We start from the raw sequence: 26,558 nt of genomic DNA on the forward strand, positions 1-26,558 counted from the left end.
AGAATTCCAGCTTTTCTTGGTGGTGGAGTTTCCATGTTTGCCGACAGAGCACCTTTTGCTTGAAGCCAGCCACTGTTCAAGCGAGCAAAACAATCGCAACGCGCCAGCGATTTTCAGTTGCTCAGGTGCTAATTCCAGACCACGTTGAGGAAAGCAATGTGCAGGCCACGCCACAAGACGCAAAAGCAAGGCCAGACTGGAATTTGTAAACTCCAGAGCTGTGCCAAGAAGACCCTCCAGCAAAGCGATGGCAAGGCCGACGTATGTGAAAGAACAGAGGGCTCAGTTTCTGAAGCAAAACACACACACGAGCTTCTGCGTGATGACCGCTCATCGTGTCGCGGCTCGGTCGGTCACGCTTCCACTGATGAATTCTGAAGTCTACAAAAGCATCTTCCCTGTAAGGACTCAGTATTGATCCACTGATAGAATTCCTCTTCTGAAAAAGAAAAAAAGACTACTACTGGCAGGATCAGCCCACTTCAGATGAGAACAAAACCAGGCCAGTCAGGTCAAGAATATGCTTTAATAATGAGATCACGTATCAGTGCAGAAAAGTAACTTTTGAGCGGGTTCCATTCGCCGTAATAACAATGACGAGATGCTGCGAGTACAATGTCATGTGTAGCATGATAGCATTTCTAGCAAAAAGCAGAATGGGCTCAGTCAACTAAATAAAAGTTGAAAGCGGATCCCAAAGTGAAAAACTAAAACCCTGTTTCTCGACACATAAATGCACAACATGCTGATATCGTCTTCCCACGCCCAAACATTCAGGGACCTCCTACTTCACAATGGAACCAATGTGGAACGGCGCTGCCACGTTCAATGCTAACGCTGGTGACAACGTGAGCGTTGCTTCCGCCGGCCTAAGCGTCCCCAGAGGGACACTTCTTTCCTTTACTTTTTTCAAAGCGGCCGAACCAAGTCTTACGCTACGGCCGCTTACATTCACCAACCACATACGTTTATACAGTTCGGCTGACGCCGACTAGCGTAATGTCAAATCATTACAGAAACGTTGTTTACCAATCCCAATTTTCGAATACAAAATCCCCCGTTGACACCTTTGAGCATTTTGCCTACAATACAATAAAGTTCTACTTCAAACCTGCGAGGAGCTTCACTTGGATTGACAGACCGTCAGGGCTTTGATTGGCAAACAAAAACAAACTAAACAATAACTACCTTAACTACCTAGTCTGAGCCATCAACACCTGGTGCTTCTAATCAGTCTTTTGAGTCAATGTTGGTTCTCGTGGCAACTGCCCGCTTTTTACAAAGGTGGGTTCTCAAAAGAACTCTGTCGTGTGCTCACAAGAGTCAAAATGGGTCAGCATGGCCCCATGAAGGGCTCTGAGGTCTTTTGATAGGTGGCATGCGCGACACTTCCGGTGGCGTTCGTAATCGGGGGTTGAGTGGAGTCCGATTAGAATGCACGGGACGAGTTCCAGTCGGGATTACCCCATGTGGGCGAGAATGTCTTCTCGATAGAAGGCACAAAATGAAGGGCTGGATGAGGCTAAGGCACATTTGGGCAGAAACCAAACGAAGCTTTGGCAAAATATCAGCATGACGACGCAACGAGCACTAAATGCTCATTGCTACAAATTCAAATCAAACGCAGCGTGTCGCATTCTACACTCGTGCCGGCCTTAAAACACTCGGCGGGAAACCACGATGGCTGCTGTACAATATCAAAAATGCTACATATCGCAGACGTGAAAACAACTTTTAATCTTTCTCTGTAAAGCCCAAACAGGAAGGAAGTATGTAAGTAAGGTAGGAAGGCAGAAAGGCAGAAAGGCAGGGAAGGAAGGAAAGACGGAGGGAAGGAAGGAAAGAAGGAAGGAAGGAAGGAAGGAAGGACGGACAGCTACTGGCCAGCCAAGCGCAGCAGTGGTGGCGAGGACCACGTACCGGGAGACATGGACACTACGAGTCCACTGTCAACATTCCAAATGTACGCCGGGCACGCGTGCATAGCTCGAGTTGTGACATCATTTGGCCAGAGGTGTTTACGGAGCATTCTGCAGATGCATACATAAATTGACTGGGAATGAGAAACTTTTGATCAACATGTCTGGGGCAGGGTTGACTTTAACCCCTTTTAAAAAGAGCAGAGGAAAAAGGAAGTATCTCGTTGTCCAGCGGCGCCGGTCGGAATGACACTTCCCCACCCACCCCCACCCTTACCAAGGAGGATTAGGGCCACATCGAACGGCAAACAACAACAAAAACATTATCAGTACAAACGGCACAATAATAAAGCTGAAACAAAACAAAAAACATTTCAAAGTCTCAGAATCACAAATAAAAGAACTCAACCGGGTCAAAATACTGACATCATGAACATAAAGTTGCAGTCACCAGATAAAAGGTCAGATTTTAACCGATCAAAATCAGAATAATTTGGTCACTTTCCAAATTGGCACTCCAAGGCAAAATACGATCAAGTTGGAATTTGACAAGGGGAAAACACAATAAACGGGGAAGAGGGAGAAAAAAAAAATTCACGAGTCTTGCACATGAAATAACTTGCCATATTACTCTCATAAAGTCAAAATATTTCAATCGTAACGTTGCCATTTTACGAGAAAACACACTCTGATTTATCGAGAATAAACTCATCGTGGCAGTTTCCAGTTTACCGAAATCAAGATCCAATTTCAGGACAATGGAGGAAACAAAAAAATGTTTATGAAAAAATGATATTTCTGAATTTTACAAGAATCAAATATGACAAAAATCAATTATTTGTTTTACGAGACCAAAGTGGGAATCACACAAGAATTAAATCAAAATATATTACTATTATGTGCAATTTTAAGCGCAACACTTTCATATTAAGAGCATTAAGTTTGGAATAGAATTAAAAAAAAGTTATTGTCCTTAAAAAGTGGCAAGTCTTCAACAGTTTACTGAAAGGTCAAACTTGACATCACTTGAGCTGTAATTTTGAAATAAATACCGGCTAGTCATTTGAAGATGTCATTTTAAAGGAAAGAAGGACCTTCATTTCATCTTGAATTTGTACTACTGGAGAATAAAAGATATGAGGGGGGAAAGTTAACAAATGAAATTATAATAGGATGATTATAGAGTGAGAATAAATTGTTAACTTATACAGACAAAAATATTAGAATAATATAGCATTATTTTTATAAGAATAAAGAGAGAAAACTGTTACATGGTGCAAATGTGCTCTTTGAACAATACATGCATTTTGGCAACAAAGAAGACCTTTTTTCTTCCGAAAGAGTAATGATGCTGTTACATGCAATTGTATGATTTTTTTTGTCCCCCAATGTGGCTGTGATCCTCCTGTGGCAATTAGCTACGCCAGGCCAGGCCGGGCCGGGCCGGGCCAAGCCAAGCCAAGCCAAGCCAAGCCAAGCCAAGCCAAGCCAAGCCAAGCCAAGCCTTCGCATCGTGACATGACCAGCGCACGACAAAGACTGTTACAAGAAAAAGTCCAAACCTTGTGGTTGGTTACGCAAAAACAATACAAGTGGAGCATATCAAAGTTCGAGTACTGCGTGACACTTGAAAAAACAATTAAACGAGTGGATTCTTTGTCGGACTAAAACTTTTTTTTGAAATTTACAGCAAAAAAAAAAAAAAAACTGTTTGCGATGCAAAATTGGAATCATCATCAATTTTGCTAATTGGGGGAAATTGTTGAAAAAAAGAAATTCTGGAAGCGTCAGTAAATATTCTCCAATTTGGGTAGTCTAGCATGAAGTAAGGCCGCTTCTCTTTGTTGAATCAAAACCGCACATTTGCGCCCATTTTCTCATGTTACAGAGCAGCTGCAACCCTAGTGTGAAAAAGGCGGTCAGATCCTGGCTGGCCGGCTGGCTAGCTAGCTGGATGGCCGGCTCCTGCAGACCAAGCCAGCAAGTGATTGCCAATCCATTGTTGTCTGCATTTCCTGTTTTCAATGTTTTCAAAATTCCAATTACTGAATTGAGAGAAGCTCCCAACGCATTCATCAATTATTAAAGTAATCTTTAGTTGCAGCTCGAGAATAAAGCCTTTTCTTTTTATCACGTTGACATTTTGGCTCAATTTGCGTTGAGATTGATTGAGACCTGAAATGTTTTGAGCAAGTATTTTCCAGACTTGGCTTTGCTTGCCATCTTTTTTTTTTCATCGCAATTCTGGCTCAAGTTTTTTACAAAGTGGTCCTAAAAATGCGAGTAGGCTTGTGCGGCATCTCTCGCGTAAGGACGATGGGCTTTAAGTCCAGCAAGGACAGACGGATGGACGGAATGGCCACGGGTCGCGTTTTACAGCGTCCCAACTGGACAACTATAAAGATGGCCGAATGCTCTGATGAGTTAGCCTAGCACGAAGGCGGCGGTCGGGCCGGGCCAAGAGTCCCCGCGGAGCTCCACCGGCCGACTTCTAGGTGGCCTGGTCCAAGGCTCGCAGCAGGTCGCAGCCTTGGAGGAGGTGCAGGTTGCCCGGCAGTGGCACGTTGACCTCGCAGTCAAAGCGGGTCAACTCGGGTAGGAAGGTGCGCTCGGCTGACGGGCACAGCAGGCGACCGGCCGCACCTGCCGTGCAACACCACAAGGTCACATGGCGCTTTTCAAAACAAATTGCTCAGCAAAACATCTTGTAATGATTCGTTTGGTTTCAAAGTACACAAACTTGGTTAATTTTGTGATTTTTTTGGGGGGGTTGTTCTAAACTACATTTGATTATTCCTAAAACACCGTTCAGATAATGGCTGGACACTGTGGAAACTCGCACTTCTTCTGAAGGTTCCAGTTTAGGATTCTTTCACAGTATTTTCATCCAATGTTATGTATAAAAACAGCTCGTATGAACTTTTACATGTCATGAAATATTAAATGAAAGATGAAATATTAGATATAAAATTAAATGTTGATTTTTGTATACTTTAATGAGCAATTATTTTTTCATTTATGATTTGTTTTTGTGTGTGCCACCATTTGAAGACTTGAATAAACGACTATGCTCGAGTCAACTGTGGCTTTTGTCATGGCGTGAGACATCTTTTCCAAATATTTTTGTCCCTTTGTGGCCACCGTATCCTTCCTGCCTCACCCCGCGTGGTGCGGCAAGTGAGCCGTATGCCACCTCACCTGTCATGTTTCCCGGGAAGTCAGACTTCCAGCTCTGCTGCGAAATGTTGCAGTGCGGAGTCCTGTTGCCAGGCAACATCTTGCCCAGCCCAAGCTCTAGCGGGGAAAGAATGTTCAAAGTTAAAGTTTTCTTCAAATGGCACCAGACGGCAGATTCGTACCAGGCACAGACGGCGCTCCACTTCCCAGCTCGCCTCTCATCTTTTTCCAGATGCTTTCTGATGTCTTGATATCGCCCTGCTCAACACACACGCCAATGGCAAAAGTATTGGGTCATAAACAGGTCGCTCCTGCTTTTTGCGCATCTTCTCAGTCTTTGTACCCCAAAAATGGAAATTCATTTCCCCCACCTTTTGGATGTCCAGCTATTTTTTTTCTCTTTAACTCACCGACATTTGACTGAAGGAGCGCTTGATGCTGCTGGCTGGACTCATGTCTCTGTTATTGCGGACAAAGTCCTTAGAGCACCTACACACATACGCATACACACAACTTTTTAATTTCTCTACGATGATGCTAAACAACACGCAAAATCATTAAATACTGTCTGGACAAAATTTTTACCAGTCGGTTACAAAACAAGGAAAAGGAGACTAAGAAAGTACACTCAGATCCAGAAATCCAGGCAAGGTTTTGGCTCATTTTCTGGTCTTTGCCTAATTTGAAACTACAGTATTTCCGCTCGAATGTGACAAGACCAGTTTGGATTTCTAAACAATGCGACGGCTGACAAAATAGCAGCGGGCTGAGTCGTTCGGTGTTTCAGGCAATATGAGAAGCTGCTTGATGCTTCAGGACTCACTGGACGGACAGCGCTTCACAGTGCAGGTATGAAAAACGACAAACAAGCTAGTCACCTTTCTTTGCTCATGACGCTGCGCAGCAGGTCCTGCGGGCAAGGCGGCCACCGCCGCTCGACTGTCGCGTAGGCCTCACCGGCAGCCTGTTGCCCGTATGTCAACAGCGGGTCCGGGGGCCACTGCAGGTTCTGAATGCCCCCCATCGAGGACAGAGGGGTGCTAGCGGGGGCTCGGTAGGGCGGGTTCTGCACGCGGCCCATCATGTACGACCTCCCGGCCCTTGGGTCCAGAGCCCCCAGCCCGGGGGTGCGCCCCTCGCCCGGAGCCCAGGCAGTGGCGGGCGGCGGACGGTAGCGGCCTTGCCGATGGGGGGGCGGGGAGAGGGGCTGGAAGAGGCTGGCAATGTTGCTGAAACTCTGCTGCTGGGAGGGGGGGAAAGTGGCGTCGCCCTTCTCCAGGGGCTCGGCCTCAGGGATGATGGGACTAAGCTCGAAGTCCTCTCCGTCCATGGGGATGTACGGAGCCAACGTCTCCAGGTCAAAGTCGCTCAAATCCCTCTGAAGGAACAAAAAGCCAGCCAGTCAAATGAAGGTCGCCTTGTCAGGAAAAGTAAGGCGCTGCCGTGACATTTTCATACGAGGAAAATATTCAGCAACAATGTTTTACAAACGGCTCAAAAGGAACCTTAGGGCCTTGTGATTTTGCGCAATATTAGGACAAAGTAAAATGATGATGACTGATAATAATAATAATAATTGTACTAACTAGAATAATAATACTTCCTGGAGGCTTCTTTGTCTTTTGTTTGTTACGGGAGAACAATGTCCATCCACCTTACCTCAGCGTTTGTGGCACCGTCACACTCGGCGGTGTCCAAAGCGAAGAGCCTCTCCGTGAGCTCTACCTTCAGGTCTCCGTCGGTAGTGCTGTAGTAGTCGCCGGGGCTGCTGGGCTGAGGCCCGGCACAAAGCCGAACCACAAGTTGGTTAGGTTGGTTAGTCCTGCCGGCACTGGGTCGGCTCCCCTGGCACGCCCCCCTCACCGTGGAGCAGCTGCTCAGGCTCGGAGTGGCGCTGCAGGGAGGTGGCGTCTGCTGGACCGTGAACGTGGTGCCCACCTTGGACGCGTCGCTAGCCGGTGGAAGCGGGGTTAGGGTCTCGGCGGCCCAGGATGAAGGCCCCGGGATGGGCGCAGAGGCTGGGGGGAGCTTGCTGTACGCCACTGATGTACGCTGGGACGGCTCCTCGAATTGAGGGTGGCCTATCACACGCAATTGGCAGTTTGACAACAAAAACCGCTGGGCCGATATTCGGTCTTCCCGTTCGGTCTTTATGCAAGACAACCTTGGGATTTAAATTCAGAATTTTAAAGACCATTTCCGGAAATTTCCACTCCTTAGCTAGATTTGACAACACAGTCATTATCAAGTTAGCGGATCATATTTTGGTCTGCTATCATCCACAGGCTGCAATTATAAAGCGGCTCTGTCGCCAACTTCGACCGCCTTGACATGGGACATGAGATGGGCTATCGTGAGCGGGGCTATCTGCCGGTTTCCTACTTGAGGTATAGAAGGTACAAGTCGCACCGAAATCGAGGCTGATGATGGTGTCTCCGGGCGTGGGCGCCAGCTGGGTCAGGTCCTCGGGTTCCTCTTTGAGCTTGCCGAAGAGCGCCTCGCCCGCCTCGCCGCCGGTCTCCCCCGTGAAGAAGCCGCCGGCCTGTCGGGGCTTGAACAGGGACTCTGTCTGCTCCAGGGAGAAGATGGTGCTCTTTTCCTCAATGTCACTGGCCACGTGGAGAGAGACACAATTGTTATATGGCCGGCCCGGATTGTTCCCGAAACCAGCTGGCAAATTTCCCTCAGCAGTGGTTTGGGTCCGTCATCTCATTGCTGGGTTTTTACAAAATGGACTGCATCGGTAAATAACTGTCAGAGAGCTAGGCAAAAGAGAGCTATAAAAATCTGTCCGCTTTGGCAGAAGACGATAAACGTCGGAGGATATTGAACGGTGAGCACGTTGACAATTTGACGTTCAACACATTTTCCAACGGGCGGTCATTCGCCGGCGTCTCACCTGAGCACGTAGTTGATGCAGACGATACACTGGGGTTGCGTGTTTCGGCCGTTGTAGATGACGGTGCCCTGCGTCTCCACCCACACAAAGCCGCCGCTCTTGGCCAGCATGCGGTACCGGCTGCTCACAGCCTGCCCTTTGCTGCATACTAACAAAAACAAACACAATCACACCAAAGCCGGCTCGAATTAGACACCGTCCAAGTCCTTATTTCCTGTTGCAGCCCTGCACGTTGCACAGTTTTTGGCAGGAAGTGAATCGGGTCGTTTTGACAGGCTGCTTACTCGCTGGGATGGCCTCCCGCGTGGGAAAGGAGAGCCACCGTCGCCAATGTACACAAGCAAGCTCACTCACTTGTGGGGAGCTTTCAGGCAGTCAACAATTGACTTTGTTTTGGTAAGTGCATTGATCAGGGATATTTTACAGTTTCAACTCTTTGACGATGGAAATTTGGGCAGTTGCGTTGATCTCGGGCGTTCTGGCTAAAGTGCAAGCTCGGTCTGGTGACAAATAAAGAGCGGGACATTCCTTGCAGTATTTGCTTGAGGTGTGGGAAGGAAGCAGCCTTGAGAGGTACTGAGTCGTTGACCGACCATGAGGGGCATGGGGAGGACCACGACAACAATGAGGATGGGGAGGAGGGAGTTCAACAGAACCCACAACATAGCTTAGCCCAGGGGTCGGGAACCTATGGCTTGTGAGCCAGGTCTGGCTCATTTGATGATTGTATCTGGCACGTAGATTTCGGCTTTTCAGATAAGCTAACCCTTCGACGAAGAAGATGGTGAAAAGAAATAAAGATGATGAGTATCATAGATTTCAGGACGAATGGACTGAAGAATTCGCCTTTGTGGAGAGAGCAGGTTCTGCGGTGCACCTAATTTGCAATGACAAAATTGCATCGACGAACCGGTCAAATGTAAAGCCGCACATCGACACACGCCATGCTACCTTTCCATCAAAATACCCTGCGGGAGACAGCAGGAAGAAAGCCTGCCAAGAGCTACTGAGCAGGGTGCAAGTTAGCCAGCAGCAACTCCGCGTATGGACACGGCAAGGTGACTATAATTCCGCTAGTTTTGATGGATCTTTAGCAATAGCCAGGAACAGAAAACCATTCACAGATGGCGAGTATGCTAAAGTCATTTTCACATCTTAAAAACATCAAGTCCAACCCACGATCACGTTTAACGGATGAAAGCCTCAGCCCTTGCATGAAGCTTAGCCGCACCAAGTACCAACCAGACTACAAAAGAATCAGCAAATCCATGCAGCACCAGAAGTCACATTAATGGTGAGTATTATAACATTATTTAAAAGAATAAATCCAGAGGCTTATTATACTCACACATAAATATAAATAAATATATATACACATAAATATATGGCTATTACTGAAATAAATTTCTAAATATTTTGCTTTCATGGCTCTATGAGTCAAAAAGCCCCTGGCTTAGCCTCTAAGTTAGCATGCACTCAACAAGGAACACAAAGCTCGGAGAATGTGTGTGCATGTGTACGTCTTACAGTTGTGGTGGCTCTTGCTGACGCTGTCTGAGTCCAGAGCGTGATAGAAGTCGTAGACGGAGCGACCCAGCAGATCATTGGGGGAGTACCCCATTAACTCGGTTACCCTGTAAAACATGCGCGCGCGCACACGCACGCACACACACACACACAAACACACACAAACGCTTGCTGATGACGCACATCTTTTTGTCAGGAAGCACTTTTCATCCAGCGAGACCTTGTGTTTGTGTGTGTGTGTGTGTGCGTGCATGTGTGTGTGTCCTGTAAAGAGCGCCGGAACCTTCAATAACCTCATTCACGTAATTGGATCCAGGATTTGGGCTACTATCAACCTCCCCAAAAATGATCTGAAAAGAAAAATGGGCCCTTGTTTGTAGCGGAGTCACGCAAACACACGCACACACACATTCTCGCCCAGAAGAAACCTTTGTCCTGCATGAGCAACTTGAAAAGATTAGAAGACGGCATGCACAAGCTTGTGTAACTCCAATCAGAGTGTGTGTGTGTGTGTGTGTGTGTGTGCCAGCAATGAGGGGAAAAAATCCCGTCCACTGTTGCCACAGAGATTCAACATCAAGGTGGATGACAAAAAATAAACACCTCTTCCCAAATAAATGAGAAAGGCTTCCACAATGTCTTTTCCGTTATGCTTTACTCTGCCCAATCGGCCTTGCTTTGGACACCCACTGTCACTTTCGAAGCGCCGCACCTCAAGCGGATGCCTCCCTCCATCAAAGAAACAAACACCCTCCCTCCGTTTGAGTCAGCGGGAGCCACCGACCGACGTGACATCCACAAAAAACAAATGCCAAATAAATGCCTCCATGCGCGCACCAGGGGGAAGAAAGAAAGAAAACGGAGTCTTAATCGGAGTTTGTCAACAAACTTGTGGACATTGAAGCAATAAAGTCGCCAGCAGCGCGCACCTGTCGTCGCAGTAGGTGAACTTCATGTCCATGCCGTGTCGGCTCAGGAAGGTCCTGCTGTCGAGCGGTGCCTCCATGTTGGCCGGATGCGGGACGGGTCGGCACATGAGAAGAGTGCAGGTGAGTGCCGGCTCCTTGAATGCGCACGCCGGACGCTGCGGGGCGCCCGTGTACATCTTCAGCTGGCCTGTGCAGTGCAGCACCTGCCGACAACAACAAAAAGATGGAGTCACTCGCAAAGTGCTTTGATTTGGCCGGCCGTGACTTCCGCTTCTTTCCTCGAGGGGGGGGGGGGGACGTCGCACGTGAGGCCGTGCTTAGCGCTTAATGTTGCAAGTTCGCTATTTCCCATTCGTGCCGGCTTGACGCCAGACTCAGCCGGCACCTTGCTATGCTGTCTATCGGACACTCTCACCTTCCAGCTGGCCGACTTGAGGTTGACGGTGCGCCCCCTGTTGGTCACTGTGCATTTCATCCGCATAAAGAAATCTCGCTCGGTGCTTTGCTCTTTGCTCTGCTTCCCGAAGACGCTGCCGCCTGGAAACAAACAAATGAATTCAACAAAATTGAAGAAAGCGGAAAAAGGCATCACATGACGAACACGTCTCTCTTGTTTGTTCACACATCCTCCATTTTTGTTTGTTAATAACAGATCTTGTTTCGAGTCAGTCTGTCAATGAACAACTTTGTTGAGGGCTACTTGCTATGGCCTTCAAATGAAATTAGAAGTTAAGTCCACTTATTATAAAAGATAAGGAAAACAACTCCTAATCCAGTTGCCTAAAACAAACTCCACACACAAATCATGACCACCAAATGTTGACATTTTCTTGGTGTACAGAACAAAAAGAAGGCAACAAATGAGAAAACAAGTCGTAAGCCGAGGCACTCGTAGTGACAGCGCACCAATCAAACATAAAAAGCTTCATTTTCATCTTAGACTTTTAGTAATTTATTGTCTGAAGAGCATTGTTCCTCTGCAAGTGTGTGAAAGTTTTGAGTGCGAGCGAGAGAAGGAAAAGAACCAGATTGCTCCACTTGCGCTGCTGATAAGTCCCATTGACTGCGTGTGCAGTGTCGTGTGTGTGTGTGTGTGTGTGTGTGTGCACGCACGCACACACACACACGCTCTGCTGTCGACATGACCTCTGAGCCCGCATTGGCACGACGCTCTCGTGAGATAGCTTACGTAACTCGTGTGGTTTTTTCCTTTTGACCCATGGGCACATTTTAAGTTGCTCGGGTGAGTTGCCATGCAATATGCTGATGTCGATATATATGATGAGGTGGAGTGTGTGTGTTGCATGCATGCGTGGGTGGGTGCGTGCGTGAGGTCTGACTTGTCTTCAGGCTGAGGTTCTCCCTGATCTCCTCGTGGTCACACGGGTGCGTAAAGTCAAAGATGCTTTGGCCAGTCAACTCCACCTGACAACCACCACAAGAGAAACACATCACCGTCAGAGAGCGTGACAGAGCTTGCCGCGAGAGGGCACCTCCGTTGTTGCAATACACCAGAGGGAACTGCGATCTCAAGGTGATGGGCAGGATGCGGCAGACATTTTGGATCCTCAACAGCTGACGGCAAAAAAAGTGTCACAACAATGGCATGTCTTGACTGTTGCGAGCAGCTAAAAGCCGGTGTCATGAGGTTGACCGTGGCGCACCGTTCGGCAACGAGTGCATTTCCAGTGCTTATCATTTATGACCTGGCCTTTGTGTTGGACTGCCCAAAAATGAGTGGATTGTGCTCTTTTGACTGTCTACTATGATGGCCTCATTGGCATTTGGACCTCAAGCACGGCTCTGTCTGGAGAAGAGACACCCAAACAAAGATAACCAAGATGGCATAAAACATTAATGATGTGAAACGACATTTACAAAACAAACAAACAAATGAACAAACAAACCCAAACGGGAATTGTTTGTCACAGCCACTTTGAAAGAGCAGCAAGCAGTGAGAAAAAAACGGTTGGGCCATGACGATGATGCTTGCTCAGCTCTTAAAAGTATAAAGGCGCTAATCTGTCTGCTGTTAAGACGAAATCGGATTATTTACTCAACTAGACTTTTAAGATACACGTAAACGCGTTAGGATACGAGCCAAATTAAATTTTGTTGGCCTAACACAGGCGCAATTTTTCATTTTGGGGGGTAAACAGATCACTGAGGGAGGAGACATTCTGCATGTGTTCACTGGGAGTCTTTGCAAAATGGATGGAATCCTTACTGACAAGTATTACATTAGCCATACATGCATTCAACAGATACTCTTAATTTTCGATTACCGTCAGTCTCGAGGTTTTGTCAAAAGAAAAAATAATCGTACTGCCCAAGTAATAACAGAAAAGAATCCTTTTATTGCTTATTAAAATACAAAATATGATTCGAACGTATAATACTTCCTAGTTAGCAGGAATAAAAGTACAGATTTAGGAAAATAAATGGACGGCACTGAATTAAGCATTTTGTAGTTTGAGGATTCATGAGATCGATGGAAGCACGCTGAGGTGCTTCAATAAAGTGGCATTTCCACCTGACGGCGGCGCGTGTCTGCGCGCACGTACCTGCGTGAGGCCCACAAACTTGTTGATGTTCTCCGACAGGAAGATCATGTCGCCGTCCGACGTTACCACGGTGATGAAGCCCTCCAGAGACTTGAGGTACAAGCTGCTCATCTGTTCGTCATCGCTGCCATTGCAGCCTGAGGGCAGACACACGCGCGTGGGTTAGAAACGAGCTGCAGTCGTCCTCCTCGCTTCAGATTTAAAAAAACGCCTGCGCCGTTCCAATGTTCACGTGGGAACATTTGAAATCACAACCAGCCTGTGAGGAGGAGCAACATATTAGCTACAATTTGTCAAAGTGGCTCTTATTGCTCAGGGCCACTTGCTATAATAATATATAATAATATGCTTAGGTGACTGTATGCCCTGACAAAGTTGGCTACTTCTCAGAATTTGTTGTCTGGTGTGGATGTGCCCGTGAAGACTGACGTTCGGTTTGAAGAGAACGCAAATATCGCATGTTGAAGTTGCCACTTGCAAATCCAAAACGGACAGGGAAGCTAACTTTTCTGCCGCCAACGCTCAGTCTGCATCCCACTGGCTGGCGTAGAATGCATTTCCCATGCCGGGAAAGAAACAGGAAGTCTTATTTTGTTTATCAAATTGCATATTTAGATCAGTTCAAATAATATCCATTTCGTAATTATGTTGTGCTTCAAGTTGTCTCCCTGGAAACGCCAAAAGGAAATTTGATGTACAACGGATGAGGGTGGGGGCATTTGTTCGAGGGGAAGATCGCAGTTCCTCCAGTGCTTCCCTCCGATAAGACTTTTGGCTTCTCAAAGCTTCCAGCATAGCCAGTGGGGACTCGGACAGACTCGGATGGTGTTTGACGTCCCCCCCCCTCATGGCGGGGGCGTCCAAGAGCTTTCCCACAGGGGAGACTCTGGGTCCGGTCCGGCCGGCGGGCAGGCACCTTTAGCCTACATTCTTTGCCGTGATTAGTGGACATTTGGAGCCTGCTTTCACATTTCCTCTCTGTTGCTCTTGGGTTGCGTAAGTGTCTCGCTTGGACCACAATGGTTGGCAGGAGCACATCACGTGATCACTTAGCACTTCCTTGTCCAATCCGAGATGGGACACGCTTGACGACATCTTGACGGAGTTTAAGACAAGTCTTTTTCCACCAACATTGACCAGTGAGACCAGTGTGCTGCTGTCTGTCATCTTTTGAGGCACGCGGCAATGGCCTAGCCTAGCCTAGCCTAGTCGTGCTTCATAATGAATATGTAGTTCCACATTTGACATTCAAGTTATATTTTTTTCAGTGCGATACGTTACAGCAAAAGCAAAAAGATGAGCAAATGGTCTGGAGATATGGGAGTGAATGATAACAACTACAAGTCCAGTATGCAGTGTGCGCGTGCGTGTTAGCATGTTGGCGCCACGTCGCGGGGCTGTTATGGCTAAGTGCAGTAATGCCAGCAGTTGTCTGCCGTTGGGCAGAGTCCTCCACTTCCTCGCCAATCTCTCGTTGGATCTCGCTCACTTTTTAATCGCAACACTCATCTGGCAGTGTCCTCGCCTGCACTTTCTGCCCGCCCTGCCCTCTCTTATTCCCCCTTCCAGCCACCACATTCCCCCTGATCACCTGATTTGAGGGGAAATCCCTTCAAAATCAAATTTCAGGTCTGCAGTTGAAGCACCAAAACAGTGACAACAGCATTTATGCACCTGACTGAAAGCAGCGCAATCAGCAGACAAAACAAGAAAGTCCACTTGCCACATGGTCCAATTGATCTAAGAAAACCCCCAGCAAAGACGCAGGACAATATATTCGAACAAGAATGCATTCATTTAGCAAAATCTACATTTAAGACCACTTGTAACTCGAAATAATTTAATTTCCGTTTGTGGAGGCCAAGGCAAAGACTGAATCCACACAGGTGAAGCGGCCAACGCATACATTTAATTGGTTAGGCATCAAAACTATCACCACGTAAAATGAAACGAAGCAGACAACTCAAAATAAAGCTCCGCTGGACGTCCACGCTGACGCTTTCAGGAATGTGAGAACAATAGCGCTCGTTTTGATCCAGTTTAGGACTTAAAATAACACACAGGAGGAAGAAGTGGCGACTTGGTGGCTGACAAATTGCGTGCGTGTGCGCGTGTCCGTCCCACGGGCAAGCGTAAGCCCCACGTGTACGAGTCCTAAGCATGGCTCCGTTGACATTTCTTCCGATCTTTTGAACGTCACTCCTTTCACAACTTGTGCTGTGAATTCAATGCAAATGGGTGATGCACAAAACGTGACGGGGCACTTAAAGCATGTTTGTAAATTCTTCTGTTTTAGGTTTTACTCATTCAGTTGTGGTCTATATAAAGTGGACCAGCGATGCTTGTGTCTGAATTCCTCGTTTTGATAGCATCACAGGTCCCTCTTTTATACTTCTGAAGTGCAGCTCAGAGCAAGCCGTTTTGGTGCGGCCTCTTTAAATGCAAATGAGACACTTCACACCCCACTCCCTCCAGGGGGCAAGATGTGCACCTCCCTTTCTTGTCGACATATTTGTAGTTTTTTAACTGAGGTAGCGTTTACTTGCGCCGCAAACTTCTGGATTGATTAAAAGATGTGAACAGTAAAAGTCTTGTCCATATAACCCTACATAACACGTAACAAAATAAATCCTCTCACAATATTTATGAACACGTCTCGTAAAAGAGCACTGTAGTCAAGTTAACCAGTAAGCTAATGTTAGCGTTAGCGAGAAGTTAACCGATGCATTCAACACATTACTGTGTTACCCAAGAATAACACAGCACATTCGATGTTATTCATCTGATATAACTACTCAAAATACGCCCACAAGGAGTGAAAACGCAGTGCACAGCTCTAAAATCAGCAGTAAGACTGAGGCCAATGCTTTGAAAATGAGTGCGTAGACACACAATATTATTAAAGTGAAGTACAGTTTAATATTTTGTTTCATCTCAAGCTTACCGCTTTACTGTGTCTGTCGTTTCCATAGATTGAAAGAACTGAACCATCAACGAAAAAGTTTTTCGGCGAATACTTCTCTATACTGACAAAAGATTTCTGAAACACTTGTCTTTGAACAAGTAGGACTTTGCCCACAGATGTGGAAACACAGCTTGAAAAAAATTATTTGACCAGGCAATGAGTTGTGTGGATTGATACATCCAACCACGGAACATTTTGATCTCTCCACTTCGGTATTCTTGAGTTGTTTGGACTACAAAAGTCTCTCAGAGTAATCAAGAATTTGCGAAACCGTTTGGCCACACCCATTACCTTGTTTGGTAGTTCCGCCCCAAAGGATGTGACGTAATAGATAAAAATACAACAGAAAATGGAAAAAACTGAACGGAGTAAAAAATAGCCCCGAAACAGATCATAAAAGTCTCTCTGCAACACCTGGAGGGATAGATGACACTTTTCTACAATCTTGGAGACTCCAAGTAAGAATAAAAAAATGATTCTCCATGATATGTCTCACGTAAGCACATATGGCCGCCCGCTCCTGTCCTGACGCATTGCAAACACGCAGCCGACGTTTTCTTCACCACACAGTCTGTCTTTGTTGGCACAAAAGCTACATGATTTAAAGTTGGCCATTTTTGAGCCTCACTTTTCTTTCCCACTCCGGTTAAGAGTCAACCTCGCCACCACCTTCCAATTCCATCGGGGGGTCGGGAACATGACCTCCGCCCGTCAGTCTGCCTCTCTGTCCGCCCGTCTGTCTATCTGCTTGATGTCAATTGACTCCTCCCCCTGCGAGCCGCAAACGGCCTTGTCACCTGTCAAATTGGAACGATTGCAAGGCGTACCTGTGGCAAAGAGTTGTCGCGTGCGCAGAAAGCTGATGGCGAGCCTCATGATGGATGCTTTGTCCAGGTGAGCGCCGACGCTGTGCGGCAGCGGGAGCTGGTGAGCCAGCTCGTAGAAGACTTCCGTTTCTTTACTGCGGCGGCAGCGAGCGGCGTCACGAGACTTCTCCTTACGACGCTCCGAGCTGCTCCTAAGTGACACAAGCACCGACAATGACATGTTATGACGGTTCTCTCTTGCATTTCAAAACTGTCAAAAGCATCCAAATGAATCTTTTTGTGTGGCGCCGTCAATGTTGTGACTGGCTGCACACGCAACACGGCTGCCGCTATCAAGAAATGCACATGACGGACGGAGAGGACACGACCTGTGGACCTAGGCAACAATGCTCACGCTTTGATTGCGTGCATCCATTGTATACGTACATAGTCGCAGGATGCCTAACAATGGGCCGCCGATAGTGGCGGCGGTGGCTCCTGGTGTGGCCGCCCACTCTTCTGATGTGCCCACCCGCCAGCCGGCCAATTCCTGTCTCCAAGCCTAGCAAGTGACCAAGTGATCACGTGAAAGCACGGCCAGACGGTGAAAAGCTTCCTGTTTTGCGAGTGTGGTGAACCCCAGGGCTCTGATCCCGACCCACTCGCGATGGTGAAAATCGGTTTTACATTTACCTGCAGGCAATTCTGGGCTCAGAGGTCGACACACACTTTTTTTCAGTTTTGTACACTTTACATTCTTCTCTGATCAGTGTAAAGTTTCTCAGCTACAAAAAAACCCATCAGCTAGAAAACATCAGCTAACAGCTACCGTCCAACCCAAAGAGTGAGCTACATTTAACTGCGGTGAAAATGATTTACAGTAATAATAACAGTCTGTTGTTACGCGGTGGTAGACAATAGGCTGTTTAAGCTAGGTACTTACAAGGACTGCCTTCTGATAAATGGGACAAAAATACAAAACAAAACAAGTTAAAGAGTTTCCACCTTCTGAGCAGAGCAACTGCTTTGTGCGCAATTATCAAAATTCAGTTGAAGGCAGAGCAAGATGAACTTTGAGCCAAGTTATCTGCCAGATGTGGAACTTAAGCACATTCCAAATTGACAAACAATCAGTGTGTTCTTGCTTCGACAGTCAACAACGTAGAGTGCTTCATCAAAAAGACTTTAACCAAATGTCAGTGTTTGACAGGGCAAATTCTCCTGGAGTCCTGTGACTTGGCAACTACAAAAATGGCTGATGGAAATTGAACAGAGTCGCTTAACGTGGGAGTGACACTGGTGTCGTGTGTGTGTGTGTGTGTGTGTGTGTGTGTGCGTGCGTGTGCGTGCAGGGGAACTAAAGCTGCCTTCACGTCCTCTGGTAAATAAGTAAATACCAATGAACAAGGTTGCATTTTTATGCACTTACGACGACTTTTCAGACAAATTATACTATTTCTAGTCACAGTGAAGAGTCGGGGGGGGGGGGGTCCTAGTAGGGATGTCATGATACCAGAAATTCAGTTGTCGGTACCAATACCTGTGATTTTCCACAATTCTCTATACTAACTCGGTACCACAGTAAAAAACAACAGAATCCACTTACCGTATTTTTTGGACTATAAGTCACGTTTGTTTTCATAGTTTGGGTGGGGGGGGGGCGACTTATACTCAGGAGCGACTTATATGTGAAACTCACAAATTTTCAAAATTCAAAAATCCGCGATGTAGTGAAACCGCGATAAACGAACCGCGATGTAGCAAGGGATTACTGTAATCTGAACTGCAACTGCGGCGCATACGCGGTGGTGTTTTACATGAAGGACAAAGGATTCGATCACGGGATTTAATGACTTGGAGTGACAGAGATTGTTTGATAAAATTGTTGTTTATCATTATATGGGCCTGTGGAATATTTTGAAGTGCAACCGCCGTCAGCGGTGCACACCCGGCATTGTTGACATAAAGGACGATCGATGGATTTAATGATTTGGAGTGACACAGATGGTTTGATAATATTATTGCTTATATAATAGTTATTTGATATATAATTTATATATCGTTATATGGGCCTGTGGAATAATTTGAAGTGCAACAGCCGTCAGCGGCGCGCACCCGGCATTGTTGACATAAAGGACGATCGATGAATTTAATGATTTGGAGTGACACAGATGGTTTGATAAAGGTGTTATTTATATTATAGTTATTTGGATAACTGTCAATGTTACGTCAGGCCCGTTCTCAGCTCTTTATTTGTGTTTGTCACGTTAGCATACCGTATCGTTTAGCATGTTGTTGCTCGTTCATGTCTGTTCTTGGTGTTGGATTTTGTTGAATAAATTTGTCCCAAAATGCGACTTATACTCCAGAGCGACTTATATATGGTTTTTTTCCACTTTATTGTACATTTTATGGCTAATGCGAGGTATATTTAGTCCGGAAAATATGGTACTTTTAAAATTCATCTGCAAGCCAAGAAGACCCGCGCGCACACCCTCAGCATGTGCCCAAATGTAATTTTGCATATTTCAGCCTTTGTCTGCGCACTTTGTCTGTGTTTGACATTAAATATGTTTGGTAACCATATCGCCCCAGCTGACTCATGCCGAAATGACGGCACATAGGCATATTCGGGTTAACGTATTTATAACGTAACGTGGCACAACAGTGATAGCAAACGGACGAATCTATAATTGCTCCGGTTGTATCCGCCTCGAATGCAAAATATTTCCACACACCACTCTTTGAGCAACTTGGCTTCTTAACAAGCCGGCGGAGGCCACACCACACCACACCACACCACACCACACCACACCACACCACACCACACCACACCACACCCACACACACACACACACACCACACACACACACACACACACACACACACACACACACACACACACACACACACACACACACACACACACACACACACACACACACACACACACACACACACACACACACACACACACACACACACACACACACACACACACACACACACACACACACACACACACACACACACACACCACACACACACACACACACACACACACACACACACACACACACACACACACACACACACACACACACACACACACACACACACACACACACACACACACACACACACACACACACACACACACACACACACACACACACACACACACACACACACACACACACACACACACACACACACACACACACACAGTGGTTGGCCTCGGGAAGGTTGCACACATTTATTTGTAAGTGAGCTGTGCGTGTGTTTAAGTTGTTGCCACACTAGTTTTCGGGCGAGAAGAAAGTTAAACAAAATGTCAGAAAGTGACGCCAAAACAAGACTGCCTTGGATTCAAAATGGCTGCTGGGGTCCAAAGCCTGACAGACCGATTCCAAAAGCGATACAGTTACATACTTTGCATAGTCAATTTTTTCCTTTTACAGCAGTTCATGTTTCTGCTGTGCAAAGCATGGTGACCTTTCATGCACATTTTCAAAACAAAAGAAAACAAATGTACCGTATTTTCCGGTAAGGCGTATTTTTCGTGATTTTTGTCATGTCTAATACACTTAAACACGTTAGTAAAAAGGTTGTGGACTGCTGTTGTGTGGTACCGCTTTGCTGGGCGGAGGAATATGTGACCAGACACACGGTCACTGGGGAGAATAGTGGTGTGTTGATCGCATGGCCGTCCGCCAGGCAAATAGTGCCGTACAATTGACACGAACAAGAGACAGAACGAGATCAAGACGGACATTACTGGAGAAAGGAAGCTTTTATTCACGAACCCTCATTATAGGAGGGGGGACAAAAGAAATGCATATGATGCCGCTTTTAAGTTAAAGGGAGAGATTGGCTCTTAATGGAGAGATTCAGCTCTTAATGAAGGAAATAGAGCTGCTGATTTTCCCCTCATTATAGCTGGTGCGTCGTATAATCAAATACCGTTTATTGTCCAGAAATTACGGTACTTACATTGTGGCAGAAGTAAGCAGCACTCGTCAGACTGCCACCCAGTGAATACAGAAACAAAGGCAATATTGCACAACAAAGAGCACACGCGCACACGCGCGCACACATGCGCGCCCGCCCGGCCGCCCGCACACGCACGCACACACCTTCCCTTGCTTACAGTTGGCCTTCCTGCAGCGGAGGGCCTGTCCGACAAACAAACACCGTAACAATACAAGTTTGGCTAATCTGTGATCCCATAGAACATGCCGTTCTGGAAACACACGCACGCACACACACACAGTCACAAACACGCACGCAGTCACACAGTGCACGCACACAGTCACACAGTACACATAGGGACAGACAGACAAAGAGCCATCCGACTCTGGGGCCCCAGATTGAGCTCAATCAGGAGAAGAACGATGCAGGAGATTGCTGATGACTGCGATAGGCCATGAAAGAGACGAAAAGCGCGCTCATACAAGCGCGCACAAATAAACAAAGGTACTCGGCGGACACAGGCGATTGAGGCAAGCACAGAGGCGATGGATAGAGGCGGGGGGTTGAAGGGAAGGGAGCACAGGTGGCCTTTGCAAGCCTGACGAGTCGGAATACCAAACGAGAAGCCAGGAGGGCGGAGCAAGAAGACATCAATATACACACTCATGCACGAGCACACTCGCTCACAATCTCACTTTCACTCATTAATTCACTCATTCACTTGGTCAGATGTGCGCGCACACGCGCGCGCGCACACACTGAACATTGAACAGTTTTTTCGCCAAGGCACACACAACCTTGGCGATTCTGTCCCACCAACGATTCCTTTCAAAGTAAATTGTCTAAGGCGAGAATCTGGCACCATCACACAACAACTGGGCCGACAAGCAACGCTTACTTGAGTTGAGTCGTTTGTTGTCCCTGGTTGGGAAGGAACAAAACCGGGCCAAGAAACAACTCGACTGTCTTTGTGTGCTCCACGGCTCTTTGATCGACGTCTCACCGGTGACGACACATTTCTGAGACATCGATTAGCTTCAGAAAAGTCGTTGGGCCATCATTTACAGCCAGCCGCAGACTTCTTTGGGGGCTGTGCACACATTCCGAGGTTGCACACGTGTCCAAAGTCTGGATGGGAGAATGCGCAAAGCTGGAAGGTACGCACAAGAGGCATGAGGAGGGGAGAAAAAAAAAAAAAGGATTGATGCTACGACTAGCGCTAATGGCGCCCTGTGTAAAAGGAGGCCTTGGCATGGGAAGGCCGCATCAACTGTTTAAGATATTGACTTGAGGCCAGTGCTCTCGGCTCGCTATTTCTATTGCCTTTCCTGATTGTGAGCGCACGTTGAAATCTTCTGCCCGCTGGTGGGGAACATGTGACGTAACCGCGGTAACAAGATGTTCCGCCAAAAACATGACAACATCTCCCACCGCGGACTGAGGCTGTCTTGTTAATGGGTCCAGGCCGGCTGCTAATTAACGTGTCAGGTCACATGACGTCAGCCTCAAAGTGTGCGTGCGTGTACACGCATGCGAGAGAGGGAGAGTCCAGGAGAATCTTGTAATTTACTACGCTAACAGATACAAACAGACCGGCATGGCAAAAGTAGTTTTTCAGATGACAGTTTCTTAAGCAATAACTGTCCTCGTTTGGGATTGTTTGATGATGGTAGAGTAGTCAAACAACGAAACGCAGGTCGATGTTGAGTGTTGGCCAATCGGATTGGCCGCCCATCGCCTTCGCCTGGCTGCATCGCAACTTTCCGTCAACCCGCTCCACTTTCTAGCCACTCGACCAGCGTCACGCGACACTTTTCATGTTCTGACCTTGACGTTCAATTCACGCGCGGGAAACCAAAGGGATTTGTTTGACAGGAGGTAAAAATAGCGCGGCTGGAGTCTGACTCGTTGCAGCCGCCGGAGGACGCGCAGGGCAGGGCACACTCAGAAATGGCGGCGATCAGTCAGGGAGCGACGGACAAAAAGGATACACGGACAGAGCGAGCGTTAGTCGGCCGGAGACGTACCGTGGCAATGGTCATGTGACGTCCGGCTCGGATGAGCGCCAGCTGAGCGCCCAGACTACAAAAGAATGGGCTACAAATCAGATCCACATACGGAACCGCCTGCGACAGACATTGGAACTACAGCAGAAAAAAATCTGATGCAGGTCACACAAGACAAAAGGCTTGGTCAAAAGGTGCGAGATATTGTGACAACCATGTCAAAAGCTGCAAAATATCAAACCAGAGGGATGTAGTAGGTGCAGTTTTAGACGCCACCAGGGGGAAGAATAAGCTTCCTCGTGAAAAGTGGGGACAGGTGAGGCCGCTTGTTTACCTGCAGCTTGACCGCAAGCACAAAGCCAAAGTGTGGCCAGCCAGCAGCCCTTTCTGGATGGGCGTCAAACTCCACATCATCTCAGCAGACCGCCAGCAAACTTTCCACCATTTGACGCCGTCACTGCTCTTGCTAGCGTTAGCTGAGCGACTGGAAGTTAGCATATCCACTGATGAATGCACATTCGCTGGCCTGCAGCTTGCCTACAATGGCCGAAGGCGCAGATGAGGAAGAGCAGCCGGCCACAGAATGTGTGTGTTGGCCTGTTCTATATACAGCCCCCCCCCCACACACACATGCACACACACACTCATGTGGCTCGATGCCAGCCGGTTGCAACACGCACGCCACAAAGTGACAACGTGAATGTGTGTCTTTAAAGAACAACAAAGACCAGGGCCAAGATGACGACCAACAAGATGACGACCAACAAGACGACGACGATGAAGATGATGTCAGGACAAAGTGAACCGGAAAAAAAGCAAGCACATCACAGCCACAAAGCACATCACAGCCACAAATTCCATCAAGACGCTTCCTCACGAGCCCCTTCCGCCTGCTCGCCCCCTCACCAAAGTCTGTCATTTCCCCTCTTTCCTTCTGTTCATCTTGAGCCTTGTGTTCAAATTGGCTGCACACGGAGGCCACGCAGCGTTCGCCAGGCAAAGGCCTCGACATCCACACAATTTTCCCACGCACACACATTTCGACAGCTACAAGTTTACTGCTCAAACGGGTCGACGTTTTTTTAATTGCCACATTTTTTTGTCCACATCCACACTTTTTTCTAGTGAAGTGGTTCAACACCCACACAAACCCTGTTTACGCACAAAGGTTCAACAGCCGCACTTCTGAGGGTTGAATATCCTTTTTTTTCCTCCCCAGGTGATAGGGTTCAACATCCACATCCACTATTCCATGAAAGAGTTTGACACGTGTGCGCACACACACACATACGCACACACACACACATACGCACACACACACACTGACTAAAAATAGACCTGTCAACTTTACCTTTCAATAATTTCAAAACAATTCCATCTAAAATGCACAAAGGCATAAAGACACTGTTATTCAGCCTTTTCTTTTTCCTATTTTACCCCACAAGGGAGATTTAACCTCACATTTAAAACAAACAAAAAAAATCAAGAAATGAAATTAAAAATGTAACTACAACCACCATCTTAGAGAGCAAAATAGTATGTATGTATATTTGCGGCCACTATGTGACAATAAAATGAATGTTTTAGTGAGTATATGGAGAGGTGGTTGCACATTTGCACATTTAGTTATAAATCAAATTAACTATTGCATCAGAAGCTTTCAAAACAGAAAAATGCAAGTGACACTAAATGAGTGAAGAGTTTGCGTTTGGTATTCGAATGAACTCAGATCTGAATGTAAAATAAGCATCGTGATGCAACGCTGCTGCAAACTACAAAAACAATCAACCGAATGATTACATCGTCATTACTATTAAACGTCACGGCAACGATTATAAAGTCCGAAAACTCGTGTTGCTTGAATTGGGCAGGTGCCCAACATAATCAAGTGCCCGGCGCAGGCCGGGTCTTTGAAACGAACTTCACTTTGTGCCTTGGAAAAGTTTCACTTTCAACTTTCCACCTCCACGTTCGAGCATTAAAGGCCACCTCAGGTTATTTGAAAACGAACAACACTCGTCGACACGTTTTACAAGTGAAACATTTTAAAGAAAAAAAAAAAATCAATGTCGTCTTACCTCTTCTTCTCCTTGTCTGCTGTCATCTTAGTAACGACAACAATTGCGCCCGAGTGTCCAACCAAACAAAAACAAAACAAAACAAACAAACAAACAAACAAACAAACAAACAAACAAACAAACAAACAAACAAACTTCAAGGCACGAACACAAAGTGCGTGGGGATTGCAGGCTGAAGAGTGAAGGTGAGTCGGGCGGCAGCAGTTCGACGGACGGACGGACACTCGCTTGTGGACCCGGGCAGAGCCGTACAATCTCGGAGCACTGCCGAGGATTGTACAGTCTCTCCCCACAAAGGAGTTCCACAAGGGCTGCTGGAAAAAACAGGCTGACGTCCGTACGCTCGGCCACTGATTGCACTTTGCCACTGACAAACTGACTGACTGACGGAGCGAGCGACTGGCAGTGGAGTTGCAGCTCCTCAGCGCTCATTGGCTACAAATCACGGGAAGGGAACGCCCCCCGTGTAGCTGGCCCTGCCTCCAAAAACCTGCACTTCCATGTTTTTCATGCCACAGGTAGCAGGAGGCTAAACTTGAGTTGTTGTTGTTGTTGTTGTTGTTGTTTTTATATACATATTTTAAAAAGGTCACAAAAACGTTTTTTATTAAAGGAAAAAACACAAGACCAATTTTACTTGCTTTATTACCTGCTTTACCTCTTCATGGGAGACTTATCTCTACCGCCAATTGGAGCGCGCATGTCAGGTTTTTAGTACATCTGCTTTGGATCTTTTTGTTCCGGTAGGATATCTGATCTCCCAGCTTGGTTTGCGATTTGTGCTTTTGGGGACGATGCCAGTGATTGGAACAGAAGCTTTACAAAATGTGGTTGGCGATCAATAAAAGCGTGCAGGAAAAACAACTCGACAAGTTTGTTGATCGTGACGTCATGGGAGTTTGTCAGTAAATGAAAAATCACCTCACATCCACATCGTATGGAACACCAAACGGTGTCAAATGAGTAAATATGATGTAAAGACGCTACAATCGGAGTATACGACGCAAAAGATGATATCAAAGGTCACAAGAGCGGTGGAAAGAACATTAAATGTGCTCAAAAAACTATATATTACAGGTAACTATGCGATATATTCATATTGTATATAAAATAAAATAAGTGGCTTAAAGGCATGAAATGTGAAAATAAGATACAGCATCAAATAGAAATACATTGTGCATATAAATCTTGGCCGCTGGCTAAGGTGGGAACGCCAGCAAGAGCAGGAGCCTGTAAACATGTTGCACGCTGTGTAAGAACATTAAATGGGATCTGTGCTGGGTGTATTAAAAAAGTCCAACGACAATAAATCAACAAACGCTTCTTTCACATCTGAACATTGCAGTCTTGTTCTCGTTGAATCCATTCGCCTCAGCTGTATGTGTGTGCGTGTGTGCGCGTGTATGTTTGTGCGTGCTGACGATGCAAGGCTTGAGGGGCGGTTGCATCTTGCGTCCCTCCAGCGGTGCCCGGTCGATTTCTCAGAAAAGGGGCGGAGCTTGAAGGCGTCCTCGGGGCCGTCAGCTGCCACGCAACCCAGACGCTTGCTGGGACTTTTGGTCATGAAGTGAAAAACAAAAGATCAGCGAGTGAGCGTGCACGGACAAGGTCTCATGATGCCAATTTCTTTCCTAATCAGATGCAAGAATTGACACGCACCTCATCGCGCTTCCAAAAATGTCCTGCAGGTTTTGACATTTGTCAGCGCACTTCCAA

At 46.8% G+C, this 26,558-nt stretch overlaps 1 protein-coding gene across 1 annotated transcript; it reads right to left on the reverse strand.

Annotated features, from left to right (window-relative positions):
• Positions 1-507: 507 nt before the first annotated feature.
• Positions 508-25,232, reverse strand: epas1b (endothelial PAS domain protein 1b). The gene is made up of 16 exons (XM_037272119.1): positions 24,843-25,232; positions 16,808-16,998; positions 13,016-13,152; positions 11,792-11,876; positions 10,867-10,988; positions 10,452-10,654; positions 9,523-9,629; positions 7,996-8,143; positions 7,506-7,705; positions 6,960-7,177; positions 6,756-6,869; positions 5,975-6,474; positions 5,507-5,585; positions 5,279-5,354; positions 5,118-5,213; positions 508-4,562 (listed from the first exon to the last, which is right to left on the reverse strand). The coding sequence occupies exons 1-16, from the start codon at positions 24,866-24,868 to the stop codon at positions 4,411-4,413; spliced, it is 2,454 nt and encodes an 817-aa protein (XP_037128014.1). The 5' UTR covers positions 24,869-25,232; the 3' UTR covers positions 508-4,410.
• Between the last annotated feature and the right edge of the window lie 1,326 nt (positions 25,233-26,558).

Source organism: Syngnathus acus, chromosome 15 (genome assembly GCF_901709675.1).
Source record: "Syngnathus acus chromosome 15, fSynAcu1.2, whole genome shotgun sequence".
Classification (NCBI taxonomy): Eukaryota; Metazoa; Chordata; class Actinopteri; order Syngnathiformes; family Syngnathidae; genus Syngnathus; species Syngnathus acus.

Bases quoted from the DNA above. Each gene is read 5' to 3' on its own strand.
- epas1b (XM_037272119.1), bottom strand. From the start codon at position 24,868: ATGACAGCAGACAAGGAGAAGAAGAG. The intron at 5,214-5,278 runs GTACGAATCTGC...TTTCCCCGCTAG, and splicing joins TGGAGCGCCGTCTGTGCCTG to AGCTTGGGCTGGGCAAGATG. The intron at 4,563-5,117 runs GTGAGGTGGCAT...GTTGCACGGCAG, and splicing joins CTTCCCGGGAAACATGACAG to GTGCGGCCGGTCGCCTGCTG.